Source organism: Giraffa tippelskirchi, chromosome 13 (genome assembly GCF_054371585.1).
Source record: "Giraffa tippelskirchi isolate mGirTip1 chromosome 13, T2T-mGirTip1v1.2.pri, whole genome shotgun sequence".
Lineage (NCBI taxonomy): Eukaryota > Metazoa > Chordata > Mammalia > Artiodactyla > Giraffidae > Giraffa > Giraffa tippelskirchi.
Window position 1 is genome coordinate 85,796,046 of NC_137287.1, and position 15,467 is coordinate 85,811,512.

The window sequence follows — 15,467 nt, forward strand, 5'->3', positions numbered from 1 at the left end:
ACTGGGGTGTCATTGGTTCTGGGTTTTCTTGGTAACAGAGCTAGGAAATAGGAAATACACATGTGTATACTCACATGTTATTAGTTCTGTATGTGGACATACATGTGTCTACCCCTGGAGAAGGAAATGGCAATCCACTCTATTATTCTTGCCTGGGAAATCCCATGGACAGAGGAGCCTGGCAGGCTGCAGTCTATGGGGTCACAAAAGAGTTGGACACAACCTATTGACTGAACAATGACAACATCTTTGTATACAGAAATGGTCTATTTGTAAAATTATTTTTGTATGTATCCATCTGTGCCTATATTAAGCTAAGCATGAGTTCATAGTGATTTGTCACCAAGGAAAACCAAGACAGGCTTCTGTCCGGCAGGGCCCTGTGACCAGCACGCGGAGAGGCCTGCAGGGACGGAGGAGCAGCGTGGGAAGGGAGGTGCCTCTCAGGAGCCATGAGGCCTGGGACTCCTCTAAGCTCAGCTGAAGGATGAAGAGTGGAGACAAGGCCACTCAGGCATCCACACAAGATGGCACAGGGGCTGTTGCTCCTGCTGATGTTTTTGTCGTGTTCCCTACAAAATGACCTTGCTGACAGGGGCCCTCAGACACTGCCATAGGAAGCCCCTCCTTTGGCAAAAGCTTGTGGGAAATTCAGTCCAGTGCCAGACCCCAGGGGCATCATCTCCCAGGGGTAAGGGGGTCGGGGGAGGTATCCCCCAGCAGGAATGGAGCTCTGGGCTTTGCCCCGTGTCACTGAGACCTGGAGCCCAGCATCAGCCTCTGAGAGGTTCCATCTGTGAGCAAGGCCAGTGGACCCCGGTCAGGATACCCACTTCATGCCCTGGTCCTAAGGCCTGGGTTCCACCTGTGACCAAGCCAAGGCCAGGTTGTGGGGTGGCCTTGTTGGGGCTGCGGGGGCTGTGTTTCCATCAGGTTTCCTTCACGCATGGGGGATACATTTGTTTCATAGCTGATCAGTCTGCCATTCAGACCTAACTAACAAGGTTTATTTTTCTTAATGGGTTAAAATAGAAAAGTTGCTTTATATGGATATATGGAGAAAGTAACACGGAAACAGACATTACCCTATGTAAATAGATAGCCCTTGGGAATCTGCTGTATCACTCAGGGAATTCAAACCCAAGCTCTGTGGCAAGCTAGAGGGGTGGGATGGGGAGGGAGGTGGGAGGGAGGTTCAAGAGGGAGGGGCATATGTCTACCTATGGCTGATTCAGGTTGATGAATGGCAGACACCAGCATAATACTGTAAAGCAATTATCCTTCAATTAAAAATAAATAAAATTTTTTAAATAAATAAATAAAAGGGGGAGAGAGGGGTCATAGCAATGCACATGGAACTGAACACACATAAGAAATGCGTGTGTGGGGCTGAGTGAGACACAGCCGCAGAGGGTCTCCCTCCCCGAAGGAGCCTGTTAAACCACTGCACGGTCGCCTGCTCCTCCCACGCGGCTCCAAGTGCCCGTCGGCACACAGTGAGTGGGAGACAATAATAAATAAGGGAAATCAGCTTTGCGATAATGCAAAGAAATGTAATCCAGCCCGACAGATATTGGTGCGAGAGGAAAAATGAGCCATAAAGTACCCAGAGTGCTCTAAATTTCCAGAGAGATGGTTGTGGAGGCAGAGAGTGCGTCCCTCACGCTCCTTGGAGGTGAGAGTCTGGCGCCAGCCTCGTGTCCTGCCCAGTCCGTCCCAGCTGTGCCTGGACCCGGCCCCTCAACCCAAGCAGAGAGCCACGTGGATGTGGACTCATCCAAACTTAGCGGTTCCTGCCCCTAAAATAAGAGACCGTAGAAATAACATTAATAATAAAAATACAAAATACCATAAGAAAAACAAAGCAACGGGAACTTCTTGGTGGCCCAGCTCTTAGGACTCCATGCTTTCGTTGCCAGGGCCCAGGTTTGATCCCTGGTCGGGGAGCTAAGATCCCCCAACCCATGTGTTCAAAAAAAAAAGAAAGAAAATCAAAGCAGGGATATATTGCAGAGAAAATCATGTTTTTCCTGAACCTCAAACAACAGTAGGTATTTTGCAGCCAAAGGAAATGAGGACTTTGGCAAAAGCTTGTGGGGAAAGTCAGTCCAGTGCCAGACCCTGGGAGCATCATCTCCCAAAGGTAGGGGAATTGGGGGAGGTATCCCCCAGCAGGGATGGAGCTCTGGGCTTTGCCACGTGTCACTGAGACCTGGAGCCCAGCATCAGCCCCTGAGAGGTTCCATCTGGGAGCAAAGCCAGTGGACCCCAGCTAGGATGCCCACTCCACGCTCCGGTCATAAGGCCCAGGTTCCATCTGTGAGCAGGGCCTGTGGACCCGGCCAGGACACCCACTCCACGCCCTGGTCCTAAGGCCCCATCATCTGCAGATTTCATGGGCCTTCCCCCCTCACAGAGTAACCCTAGCCTCCTTTATCTTGCCTTTGTTTCGTTATCTCTGCCTGACACTGAGCCACCAAAACAAATTCACAGGTAAATGCAGAGGCAGATGTGTATGTGGAACAGTTTCTGGTTGCAGAGACACCTCCCCCCCACCAGCTCCCCAGCACTGATGCCTGAACCAACCCTCCGGGGTTTCCACCTCCTTCGGGTTCATCCTGCCCCTTTCTATTGGGCTTCCTCTCCCCACTGCTCCCGATGGGACCCTCTGCTCATTTCTTTTGGGTGTCTGCTACCCAACATGGTGGCCTCTAACGTTTGGCTATTTACATTTAAGTTAATTTAAATCAGATGATATTAAAACTCACAGTCACACTCACCACAACCCCACTGCTCTGTAGCCGCAGGTGGCTTGTGGCCACCAGGCTGGACGGCACAGACTTAAGCGCCTCCATCACAACAGAGCTCCCCTACCTTGGCAGGCAGATTTTTTTTACCACTGAGCCACCTGGGAAGCCCACTGCCTCAGGTACCATTGCTATCTATTCTTCTGCTGTGGTTGGATGTTGGGATGATTTCCAGGTCAGGGCTACAATGGTCGGTATGGCTACAGACATTCTTGAAGGTGTCTTTGGTGCACAAATGCATCATTTCTCTTGAGTGCTTGCCGGGGAGGGCAGAGGAGGGGGGAACACTTGTGTCGTGTGTATGTCTATCCAGCTATAACAAGTGCTCCGTTTCCCAAGTAGTCTAATCAGCCCACAAGCCTGCTCCTCCTTAATCAACTTAATGACAACAGCCTCAACTTCTCATTAGATTTCTTCTCCATCTACAGGAATTCACACTTTCAACAGGATCAAATGAGAGTGTGGGTTTCTGCTGTGTCTCTTTCCCTTGGAGCCATTCTAGGGGTGGCATGTATCTCTGTTCTTTTATGATGTACTCTGTGGGGCACATCTGAGCCATTCCTGGGACAGTGGTCTGTCCCTACCCCCGGTCTGCTCCCATGGGGTCTGCCCCTTTGGGGTGAGGCCCGCCAGCAGGGATGGCTCGCCACCGAGAGTTCTGAGAGGGTCACCCTTGTCCTGGGAGCTTCCCGCCGTGTTCCCTTCTCTCCACTTCATCAAAGATCGTCCACAGGGAGTCCCCGGGCTCACTTCCAAGCCCCCAAATTGAGAAAGAAGACGTAAAAACTCAAGATCCCGAGGTTAGAGAAAAAAGCAGCCCCTTCTCCAGCCGACATCTCACTGAGTGGGTGCGGGAGGACCGCGGAGGACAGAAAGCCACTTCCTAGTGACCTCTGAGTCTGCCCTCTGGCCACGTCAAGCTTACTGTTTGAGTAAACAGTATGCCACCTCCCATCCTGCCCACAAAATGTAGATGTACACTCAACACACACGGAAGTGGGATCTGATGAGAGGCCGGTCTCTGGAGATGGGTCCTGAGGGAGTCGGGACGACCCACCTGGGGAGCAGGCTCCACCTTTGCCCTGACGAGGACATCCCTGCCCCCTGCCTGGGGTCAGCCCTCCTGGCCATCCCCTGGGCCTCCAGGGGCACCTGCCCTGGGCGGCCTCCACCCTCATCTGCCATCACTCAGGGGGCCGGCCCTCCATGATGTCACAATTGAATCACGTACGGTCCCCACAGCCCAGTGCCTCCCTGGTCACAGGGACAAGGAGGACGGGGCTGGTGGTGGGGAGGTGGGCATCACCACAAAGCACCAAATCCAACACAACACCCAAAGCCTCCATGCTCCCCTCCAACTCATGACCCCGCGTAACGTGAATCTAGTGAAACCAACATATCGTTGTGCAACTGGGTGACCAGAAATAGAGGCGTTGGTCTCACCCAGAGTAATTTCTCTGGTGGGTGAATTTACCACCCCCTCCATGGCAGGAAGGGGGCGTGGGGCACACAGATCCACTGGCTGAGGAGTGAAGTCTCAGTGTCCTCAGTGGACTGGATGATCTTAGATGGCGGGCTCCTCTCCAGGTATAAGAACTACAGTTTCCTTCCCTGTGGGCCCTTGTGCCATAAGGACTAGAGGAGGTGAGTGTGAACACACTGTAGGACTATCATTCGAGTGTCTACCAGGCAGAAGGAGGCACCAAGTTGTAATGTCCCCACCCTCCATCCTGGTGCCCGAGACCCAGGACTCCAGTGGCTGGTGCTCAGCTGACCACTGCCAGCCTGGGCATCCCCGGGGCTTCACTTTCTTTCTTTTAAGCTTTCCCTGCCTTGTAGGGCAGGGACAGGGGTCAGTGATGAGTGACAGCACGCCTGCCTTCCCCGCCATCACCTGGGAGCGCGTGTGGCCCCCCTCCGCCAGTCCCCTCTCTGTTCCCCTCACTCATCTTGGCTCCCTTTCTCTTCTCCCTCCTCCCTCTGCAGACGAACAAAGCCGTGGCCAAGGGGGACTTCCACCAGGCCAGCACCAGCTCCCGGCGGGCCCTCTTCCTGGCCGTGCTCTCCATCACCATAGGGACCGGCATCTACGTGGGCGTGGCCGTGGCCCTCATCGCCTACCTCTCCAAGAGCAACCACCTATGAGCTTCCCCGGGCGCACGAGGAGCCTGGGCCAGTTGTGTGTGGGTGCAGAGGCGCAGGGCTGGCCAGGGTGGACACACAGGTGGAGATACACCTGTGTGAGGCTGTTAGAGTGTAAGTCATCGCCAGTGACGCCACAAAACCCTGGGATTTATGGATTCCCTTTTTTTTCACCCTTTCATATCGTTTTCACAGCATTGTGTAGAGCTTGGGACAGATGGGGCACCGCTGACCCATTCCCAGTGGATGCTCCGAAGATCCTGACCCTCAAGGCTGTCTCCGCATGGTTCCTGGTGGATTAATGGCCAGTGCCCAGGATGCCAGAGCATTAGCAACAGACAAGCAGAAACACGTGTTCATTTATTTATTTATTTATTTGGAACATGGTGCAACAGTAAGAGGGCAGGGGACACGTGCTTTTCTGCCGGTGGCCCTGCCTGACTCCACTGGCAGCACCACCCCCTCTGTCCACGCACCTTCGCTGCCAGAAGGAAATAGGCCAGGCAGGGGGAGAGACAGAACAGCTGCTGGAAGGACCCCCAGCTTTCACGGGTCTTCAGATGAGTCCAGCCCTGAGAATGCAAAACCAGAATCACCCCCAGGCCCAGAACTTTGCTCCCTCCACGCTGTCCCCAGCCGAGGAATGTCAGGCCTCCTCTGGAATGTCCCACCTCTGCAGCCACCATGCAGCAATATGCAGTCCTGGTGTCCTTGTTGATCTGGGGCCGGGGGCAGGCCAGCCCTTCCCCAGACTCCTCCCTGGAGGACCCAGGTTTGCTCCAGGAACTCCAGGCCCAGGAGCCGCGGACACCCCGGGGTATGCTTCTCCCCACCTGCTGACATCTTGGTGACGACAGTGACACTAGTGATCTTACTGAGGACACGACTAAATGAATAGCTATTTTCTTGTCATTTTTTTAAGTGCAACTATTGCTTCCTGCTGCTTCAGTTATCAGATGAATGCTGAGAAATAAGTAATCACAGACATTTTAATACCATTTCATGGCTGTTTCACGAGTGTTCATTATTTAACAAAAATTATCTTCTAGGGGTTTTTTTTTTTTTTTGCTTAGACCTTTTCTTTCTGATTAATATCAATCCTTGGGTTTCACCGAAGCTTTTTCCTTGTTGTTAAAGTGGCTGCAGAGCCACCATGAGCAATAGCCGGGCATCCTGGGGGTGGCGGGGGGGCCACAGCATCCCCAAGCACTGAGGTTCCCACGTGAACATGTCCGTAAATATTTTTATCTGATACCTCAGGGCATCAGGAGGCCATCACTCCAGGGCAGTGGTTCCACCCACAGCACTTAGAACGGCCCTGCTGCCTGGGTCTCAGCCCCAGAAATCTTATATGATTGACCAGGGGTGCAGCCTGGTGATTTCAGGGTGCAGTGGAAATTAAGAACCATGGTCCTGGGATAAGGGCTCAGGTTTGATCCCCTCACCTGCTGCTCTTCCCGTCGACCTTAAACACTTCCTGGTGGCTCAATGGTAAAGAATCTGCCTGCAATGCAGGAGACACAGGTTCGATCCCTGGGTCAGGAAGATCCTCTGGAGAAGGAAATGGCAACCCACTCCAGTTATCTTTGCCTGGGAAATCCCATAGACAGCAAGCCAGGCAGGCTACAGTCCATAGCGTCGCAAAGCGTCAGACATGACTGAAGCGACTTAGCAAGCACCCATTCTGAAAATTATTCGCACTGCCTTCCTCAGTCAAATCTGAGATCCATCAGGCATTTGCATCTATGGATGATCCAAAAACAAGCGCTAGGGACTTCCCTGGTGGTCCACCAACCAGCATGGTTGGTTAAGCACCAATGCAGGGGGTACAAGTTCAATCCCTGGTCGGGGAACTAAGATCCCACATGCCACACAGCATGGCCAAAAAAATAAAAACCAACAACAAACCAGCCACACTCAAAACAGGATATGTGGAAGAAGCCCAGAGATTTGTGGAAGAGTCGGAGTAACCTGATGAGAGAGGCTGGACTTGGGACCTAACCAACCCAGGTTTTAGCTGTGATCCTGGGCAGGTGGGCACACTTCTTGGTCCTCATCTCTCGGGGAGGGTGATGAGGATGCTGGTGAACACAGACTGGAGGCCAGGTTCGGCCGCCGGGTGCAGAAATGGGTAGTCACAGTCCCCCAGGACCTGTCCCCAGGCTTGGTGCCACCCTCTCATCCTTTCAGCCTAGCCTCTCCAGTCTATTCATCGTGAGCCACTGTGTGAAGTGTTCTTCTTTGTATTTGTCCTAAAATCCCCATTTTTCATTCAAGCGGTGCCCAAAGTTGCCTATCTTTGGATTTATGTCCCTCCCACCCGCCCGCCCTGCCGCCATCGGGGGCTCTATTCCCCTCAGGGCTGCTGCCACACCTCCATCCTCTCTCCCCTCAGCCTCCGTAGAAAACACTCAGCCCTCCCCATGCCCTCAGCTCCTCCAGGCCTTCCCAGGGCCAGCACCATGACCACACATGGTGCCATGTAGCCTTGAGGGCGTGGGGGTCAGGGCCAAACCGTCAGAGGACGACTGATGACCGGCCACGTGTGGCCCTGAAGCTCACTTAAAGGTGACCCCCGCGGCCCCCTCGGCCTTGCTGGGGAGGGGACTGCATCAGTTGCTGCTGCCCGCACGCCATCTTCTAAGAGTGTGAGGCCACCGTGCCTCCCTAGACCCAAGCTGACCCGCAATCACGTCGGCCTCCATGGGCACCGCCCAGGCAGGCCTCGCTGCAGCCCTTGGGCCCTTTCCCCACAGAGTCCTGAGACCGCCAGAAGTTGGGAGTCAGAGCTGAGGGTCAGAGAAGGTGATGCGCCGGGCACCACCTACGCGGCAGCTGTAGAGTGGGGACAGGCCCACCCCGGTGGCCCCTGCAGGACACAAAGTGCCCAGTGGAAGCTGCCTCCTCGGTCTCCCTGAGGACACAGCCTCCCCTTGGCCAGCTCACTGCATTCTTGTCAAAACCCTTTCTGCAATGGAGACCAGCGCCTGTAATCTCCCCAAAGTCACACTCCCTGGAAACAGCAAAGTCAGGCTGTCCCCGAACAGCCAGATCCTAGTCTGTCACCCCTCTTATGGCATGTGGCCTCAGCCATAGTTTTCAAAAAGTGCAATTACATCTGGGCCCAGATGTTATTGGGTCAGGACTCTTAGGGACCCAAAAAGACTTTGGTTTATGTTCTCAGCATATCTCTGGCGGTGGTAGTGGGGTGAGTGGGGCAAGGCAGGCAGAGGCCTAGGTGACCTCCATGGAAATGTTGTCTCCGCATGAGTGGGTGTCCTGTTCCTCCGCACAGTGAGGCCCTCCCACATCCTTGCAGATGCCTGTGGCCTGCTGGTCTCCTGCTGCCCCAGGCCCCTCTCTCCCCTGCTTCCCTGGGCATCCTGCTTCACCAGGTGTCCCCACCTCACCAGGTGTCCCCACCTCACCAGGTACCCCTACCTCACCAGGTGCCCCAGCTTTACCAGGTGCCCCCATCTCACTAGGTGTCCGCACCTCACCAGGTGTCCCCCCACCAGGTGCCCCCACCTCACCAGGTGCCCCAACTTTACCAGGTGCCCCCACCTCACCAGGTGCCCCAACTTTACCAGGTGCCCCCACCTCACCAGGCTTCCTCACTTGCCCAGTTATTCCAGCTCTCGCCAGGGAACGAGCCTTGTGGGGGAAGCCACGCCCCTCAGTCACTGTGCCGTTAGCACTTGCCAGAGACGTCACAGTGGAGCCACATGGCTGCCTGGGAACAGGGCCCACTGGCACTGAGAGCTGGCAGGTCATTCTTCAGCCCTGTCGGTCATCCCACACCTCTCCGGATGCTAGAGGCCACCTCTTATTTGGGGCAGACTCTGGGTTGAAAATCATCCATGCGCCGCCTTCTCATCGACCAACAGCTGCTGTCCCTTCCAGACATGAATGCCCAGTGGCCACCGCACTAAGCTGCCTTTCCTGGGCCCCTGAGACTTTGTAGGAGCCCTCAAGGGCCCTGCAGACTGGCTTCACCACCAGCCCTGAGGACAATTTTGTTTCATCCCCTCAAAGTCCACCTGCGTTTGTTGCCACGGATGTTGACATATGTTGACCCACTTTGTCAATAAACCATTAAGTGTGGATTCAGACCCTGAGCTAAGGCTGACCTCTCTGAAAGGCAGCTGTCCCATCTCTGACCAACTAGAGACCACACTCACGTCAGTGCTCTGCTGTTGATGACCCTGGCGCCAGAAGTGGCATGAGGCCTGGGCTGTGATGACTCCCCCTGACCTCTTAAGAGCCCCTCCCTGGTCTTCAGGATCATCTGAGCTTCCACCTAGGGGTCAGGGCCTCATCCTCTGGGATTCTCACCCCCTGAAGATTCTGCTCCTGGTAGCAAAGCAAAGGCAGATGCCAAACCCACAGACACCTGAGCTTGCAGACAGCTGGCTCCCCACTAGACAAGGGTGCAACTCAGGTAAAGAATTTGTCATCTCGCTGACCCACGGGAAGGGGCCAGAGTTCCACGTTGGTGAGGATGCACAAGCCATTTAAGGAACAACAAGCAGGGTTTGCCTGCCGCAGCCTCAACACAGGCTCCAAGGTGGATGACAAGGGCAAGTACAGCTGCCCCGCTCAGCAGGGTGTGATGACCGCTGGGAGTGGGGCTCCCTGTGGGTGTGGACACCTCAGGCCACCAAAGTCCGGCTCATGACTCAGCTGAACAGCGTACAGTGACATGGGCTGCTGTCTGACTACCTCCACCAGAGAATCTGTATTTGGGCTCCAGCTCCTCACAGGTGGGACAAGTTGGGGAAGACTGAGCACCTTCTCAGTCACCTAGTGCGATGTTTTTGTTCCCTGGCACATTCTATAAGGTGTATGTTTTCTGACCTTGGGAGCAGATTCCTAGTGGGTGGAGCTCTTGCCCCAGGAATGAGGTGAGTGAAGGGCTATGAAACCTCCCAGCTCAGCCACATTTTCTCACTCAAGAGGGCCTGTGAAAGAGGAGCCAGAAATGACCAGTGTCCAACAACAGCATCAGATGTAGAAACAGATTCAGGCCACTTCAGCCTCCCTAGCCCTCACATTGGCCCATAAGGGAGAAACACAGGACCCCACAACGGAGCTCCCCAGGCCCAAAGAGAAGCCCAGCTGGTCCCATTCCCAAACCAGCCCTCCATCTGGCCTTTTGGGGACTCTCAGATCACAGGCCTTTTAACAATCACACGAGCCTTACATTTGAAGAGGGCGTGAAAAGTAGACCCATCTTTGTACTCACAGCAGTCCTGTACCAGGCTGGTCAGATCCACAGTTTCAGATGGAAATGGAGATCATGGAGGCTGTTGCCTCAATGTCACCTGTGAGGAGGGGACAGACCTGGCCTTGGGCTCAGACAGGTGGGCTGGGGCCACACGCCTCCACCCCCAGCTTGTAGCCGGGATGTCAGATCCTGCCACCAGAGCTGGCCCAGGTGGGGTGCCATCCATTCTCCCTCTCCAGGAAGAGTGGGGAGGGGCTTTGAAAACCAGGTTGGACGCAGGTCAGCAGGTCAGCACAGCACGTATCTATTCTGGGTCCTTCCGTGTCGCTTTGGCACCGAACCCGAGGTGCAGCATCTCAGGGCTGCCGGACAGGAAATTGTTGAGCGCCTACCACATATAAGGATGGCAAGAAGTCCTCGGGGGACCGAGGCAGAAGGAGATCAGATCTGGGGATGTGCTTGGTCTAGCTTGACCAGGCCCACTACAGTTTTTGTCCATCTGTATCTGGTGGACATGCATCCTGGAAAGGTCTTGGATGGGAAAAGGCTGAGGACCTGGACACGACCCAAGCCAAACAGAGAACCGGACTAGCTCCACCTAGAAATGCCATGATCCAGCAACGCAGAGCTCACTGGGGGGCCTGGGTAGTTCAGCCCTCACTCTAGGCAGAGGCCTCCTCCGAGGGTGAGAGGTAGGGGGCAGCCATGTGTTCAGGGACTGATTCTGGCCTCAGCCCCAGGAGGCCCATCCCCGCCCCTGCCCTTGCTGATACCCCAGCATCACTCACCCCATCTGGTTGGGGCCCCTGGCTTCCACACCCCCCAGCCCCACCCACACAGGCACCCAGCTGAGACAGGCACACCCTCCAGGGTCCAGGCAGTGCAGCTGTCTCCAAGCCTGGCCTTGGGGCTCCCGTGGGCTCCTAACTCTCTCCTCCTCGGCTGGGCACACAAGGTCTTTGCCCCCACAGCCCCTGCCTGCACTCAGTAGCGTTGACTGCACCCGCCACCATCAGTCCTGCCCCGGAGGGAACGTTAACTGACTGAGTCTCAAGACGGCAGAGAGCAGAAACACAGGTCCCAGAAGATGCCTGTCGATGTCCATTCAGACCTGGTTCAAAGGAAGAAAAGCTAAATGGTAGTGACGCTTCCTTAGGTGATGAGGAGATGGGAAGCAAGTTGGGGGGATGCCTGTGGTTCTCAAACTGTTTATACCTGTCACTGTGCGTCTAGTTTGTTTCGTGGTTGAAAAAAGCTCAAAGGTTGAGTTTGTGCCAGGTACTCTGCTGGGCTTGAGGCACCAGGAGGTTCAGAAGACATAGCCCCTGCGCCCAGGGGTCACTGTCTCCACTCCCAACAGGACGGGCTGGGTTCTCCCCTTTGTGGGTGTGTGATGGGGGCAGGGTGGGCACAGGCCAGCAAGAGCACAGCCCGCTATGGAGACAGGGGTCCCAGGGCCATGGTTGCCTCACGATCACTAATTCAGCCCTGCATCCTGCTCATTGACATGAGTGTGCCTTCCTCTGCGTTTTCCATTTCTTCTGAGAATGACATCTCTTTTCATGCACGCATGTATTCCCTCAGCACCAGTCATTTGGGAAGCGGTTTAAGTGTTGAACCTGATTAAATTTGATTCTCTTGAGAAAGCCCTGTGATGCAGGTGCAGGGGGGATTCGTTCTTGGTTTCACAAGCAAGGAAACTGAGGCTGGGAGGTTGAACGGAGCTCCTCTCAGCAGACAAGGTGCTTCCTCTTCCTACAAGGGACACAGGATGGCCACTGAACCAAGAAGTGGGTTTTCTGGGCATCTGAGAACCCACCCACCCACTTAAAAGGAAACATTCAAGGTGTTCTATAAGGGAGGCCCTAGTCATTCCCCCACCCCTCGCCCCCATGTGCTCTGGCCTGCAAGCATCCTCTGAGAGCCCAGAGCTGCAGCTCGGGGAAAAAGGTGCCCTTAAAATTAGAGAGAGAAACCTCGGTGGAGGTGTTCAGGTTTGTGGCGCTGAGCTGAGAGGTTCTGCCTGGAATCTTTGAGAAGGAGAAAGTATGCTCCTGGCGCTACTGCAGGAAGGAGTGGCAGTCACCGCAGCGCCCGTCCTCAGGGCAGCGTGTGGGCATGACTGGCTTGGCAGCAAGGACACAGGAGCAGCCAGATGGGGTGCTCGGCTGTGCATCTGACAGGTTCTGTGCCGAGAGCCCTGGACACCACAGGGTGGTCACCTCTGGGGACAGCAGGCCGGGCAGTGGCGGCATCTGCTCTCTCTCCATGCAGATGCTGATAGCGCGAAACAGAACAATTAGCAGCTTTTGCCTCCCAACGGGGACATCACATCTCCCGGCTCCTGTCTCCCCAAGGTGGGCATGTCCTCTCCACTCTGCCCCGGGGCCCTCATAGATCCTGCGGGACCAGGAGAAGGAATCTATCGTCACTGCAGCCGAGCAGCGAGTGAACCCATGGCGCTGCCTTCATGTGGGACACGGACACCTCTCCTTGGACCTGGGGCAGAACCGGGGCCAAGCGTAGGGGCTGGGATGGCTGGACCTGCAGGACTTGTTACACCTGCAGGCGCCCAAGGTCCCACCTCGGGCCTACGAAGTAGCACAGTGGGGCCTGGGGCCTGGCATCCATGTCTCCAGAGAACCGTGGTGATTCTGACACACAACCAGCTTGGAAATGGCCAGACATCTGGGGAGAATGGCCAAGTCTGGGACGAGCTCCTAGCAGGTCACAAAGAAAGAAGACATGCAAGGAAAGTGCTGAGGATAGGCCTGTCCCAGGCCCCAGGAGCCTCCCTTTACACTCACACCTGCGCCCGAGGCCCCTCAAGGCTGTGTCCCCTTTTCCTCCCGGCGCCCAGAGCACCGCCTGCCACCTCCCTGCAGGTGGCTGCGTCCTCACCCCAGGGACGTGGGCCAGCGAGGCCAGCCAGCACCTGGTCCATGATTTGGGAAGTAGCTGTGCCTTCCCCACGCTCCTCACCACCTGCAACTGGATCCAGGGACAGGCTATGAGGCCTGGGATGAAGGACACAAAGAACGCACCCCCGGGAGGAGCCTCCCGATGGAGGCAGCCACCTGCCAACTTGCTCAGCAAATGAGCACCAACGTCTGTGCTTTAGAGTCTGGACATCGGTCTTTCTGCTGCAGCAGCCCACAGACCCCCACGGAGACAGACCTGGGTTACCTGTAGAATGTCTCACAAGGACAAGGTTGTCGCAAGACCCGCTTGTGTGAACAAAGCCAGTCGTTCAAAAGAGGAGAGAGGACTGCACACCTACAACCAAGTTGAGTCCAGGAAGGCACACGCCTGGGGTGGGAAAAGCATCCCACCAGGGCTCTGGGGCCTCCTTAAGTCTTGCGAGTTAGGAGCCTCCAGGACACGGATAAGGGGGAGAGGCGACAGTCCCACACTCTGAAGACCCAACTTCCCAGAATAAACATCTGACCATGCATTGACCCGTGATCATCTACCGTGATGAGGACTAACAGCCCTGCCTCTGCTCAGCTGAGTGAAAAACAGTCCGGAAAAGCTGCAGGGGATACCGATGACCACGTCTCGCTCTAATTAGGAGAACCGGGAACAGCAGGGCAGACGACATTCATGACATTCATGACGAGGACGGACACCCAGCTGTCAGCGCCCCTCTGGAGGGCATCGGGCGCTTGCCACCCCACCCCCTGCGTGCCCTTGGCATGTCCGCAGCTGGCATGAGATGCGTCACATGTCTGGCCTGGCCTCCAGAACGTCGTGTGCTCTGGCAGGAGCCAGGAAGACTCAGGCCCCTTTGAAGGAGACTATGGGAGCTGCTGGGCTGAGGCTGGGGACAGTCCACATGGGGTGCTGAGCTGTGAAACCCGCCCTGGGATGTGGGTGCCCATGCATGGAGCATCCCATCACCCCCACTTTCCCTGTCTTATGCCATAGTGCCATGGCCCTCGGGGCCACCGCAGGGCCAGTGGAGGGGGCGGAAGGGAAAATATCCATGCTCCAGGAAGACCCAGGAACCGCAGCAAACCCTGGGCCCTGCCTCTGCTCCCAAGATCGGGCACTGGCAGCCCCGGAAGCCCACTTCGCCGTCTCACTTGCTCCGTGACCTGGGGCAAGTTACTCAGCCTCTCCAAGCTGCTCACTTTACGTACAAAACAAGAATGGCTACCTGCACTTACTTCACAGGCTGCTGGTATTCGGGCCACAAGCCCACACCTGATGCCATGGAACTGCCATCATGTCCTCACCCGGCACAGGACGTGGACAGTCATCACTGGGCTTGGGTACTTCACTGGTCCTCTGTGAACCTCTGTTTCCTCTTCCACCGCCCCCAGTGCTACTACTGGGAGGGCCCAGAGGACACACCATGTGGTGGCCTGTGGTGACGGGTTCCTACCAGGAGCACCAGGGACCCTGGGGTGCCACAGAAGGAGGAGCTGCCAGGAGCTCCTGGAGGTGCCCGAGGCTCGGAGCAGAGCTGCCTGAGCTCCACATGGGCGAGGTGACTGGTGTGAAAGTGCGGAGGGCCCTTCACTCACCAGAGCCCTGTGGCCATGGCAACCCTCATCAGGAGCTCCATCCAAGGATGATTAAGGAACATTCACACTAATTAAGAGTCCAAACATCCCCGAGCCGCGTCCAGGGAGGGCTGTGGCTCACACAGGCTCCTTTCCAGCCTCTTGGGCTCAGCTCAGGGCTCGGGTGCTGGGTGGAGGCTGACCCTCAGGGTGGAGTTCTGACTCTGCTCCCAGCCTCCTGAGCGCTGGGGGAGTGGGGTGCACTCAGAAACCCTCTTGTATTAACATGCCCCCATCTTCCTCCCTCCTCCCACCAGCATCCTTGCCCCTACCTCAGCCTCCAAACTGCCGCCTCAAGGTCATGCTTGTGCCCCTATCTCTCCATCACGAACAAGAGTCACGTTCTGTTTGAACAAAAACTGTGCCAAGATAGAGTCCCTTTTAGTCACCTGAGGACACATGACAAAGAGAAAGAGAAGCCAAGCCCCAGAAACCCCCGTCAAACGACAGCAGTGAACCTGGATGTGTGAGCCCCCAGGAGGAGGAGACCAGGAACACAGGGTGACACTCAGGATGCGGGTGGGGGTTCCAGGGTGTCCTTGCGTCTAGAGTGGGGTCACCTGGACCCCAGACTCCACCTGGGAAGCCGAAGCCGCACCCATGGCCCCGGCAAGGCAGCTCTTTGTGGAGACAGTGGGTGCGAGGGCAAGAGCCAGGCAGGTTGGCACCCCTGTAAGTAGCAGCGGCTGGTCCAGGAATGGGGCTCCCCCGGGAGGGAACAGC

General features: G+C 55.9%; 1 protein-coding gene and 1 long non-coding RNA gene across 4 annotated transcripts in view; one reads left to right on the forward strand and one right to left on the reverse strand.

Moving 5' to 3' along the window:
- Nucleotides 1-5,947, forward strand: part of SYNDIG1 (synapse differentiation inducing 1) — a 108,201-nt gene extending 102,254 nt beyond the window's left edge. For all 3 annotated transcript variants that reach the window (XM_081560435.1, XM_081560434.1, XM_081560437.1), the window contains exon 4: nucleotides 4,794-5,947. In XM_081560435.1, coding sequence (XP_081416561.1) covers nucleotides 4,794-4,952 — 159 coding nt within the window. In that variant the 3' untranslated portion in view covers nucleotides 4,953-5,947. The remainder of the gene's footprint in view (nucleotides 1-4,793) is intronic.
- LOC145533318 (uncharacterized) lies at nucleotides 1,533-3,996 on the reverse strand. Its single transcript, XR_014073995.1, has 2 exons — nucleotides 2,781-3,996; nucleotides 1,533-1,799 (listed from the first exon to the last, which is right to left on the reverse strand). It is a non-coding gene; the product is annotated as an uncharacterized LOC145533318 (long non-coding RNA).
- Nucleotides 5,948-15,467: the final 9,520 nt, after the last annotated feature.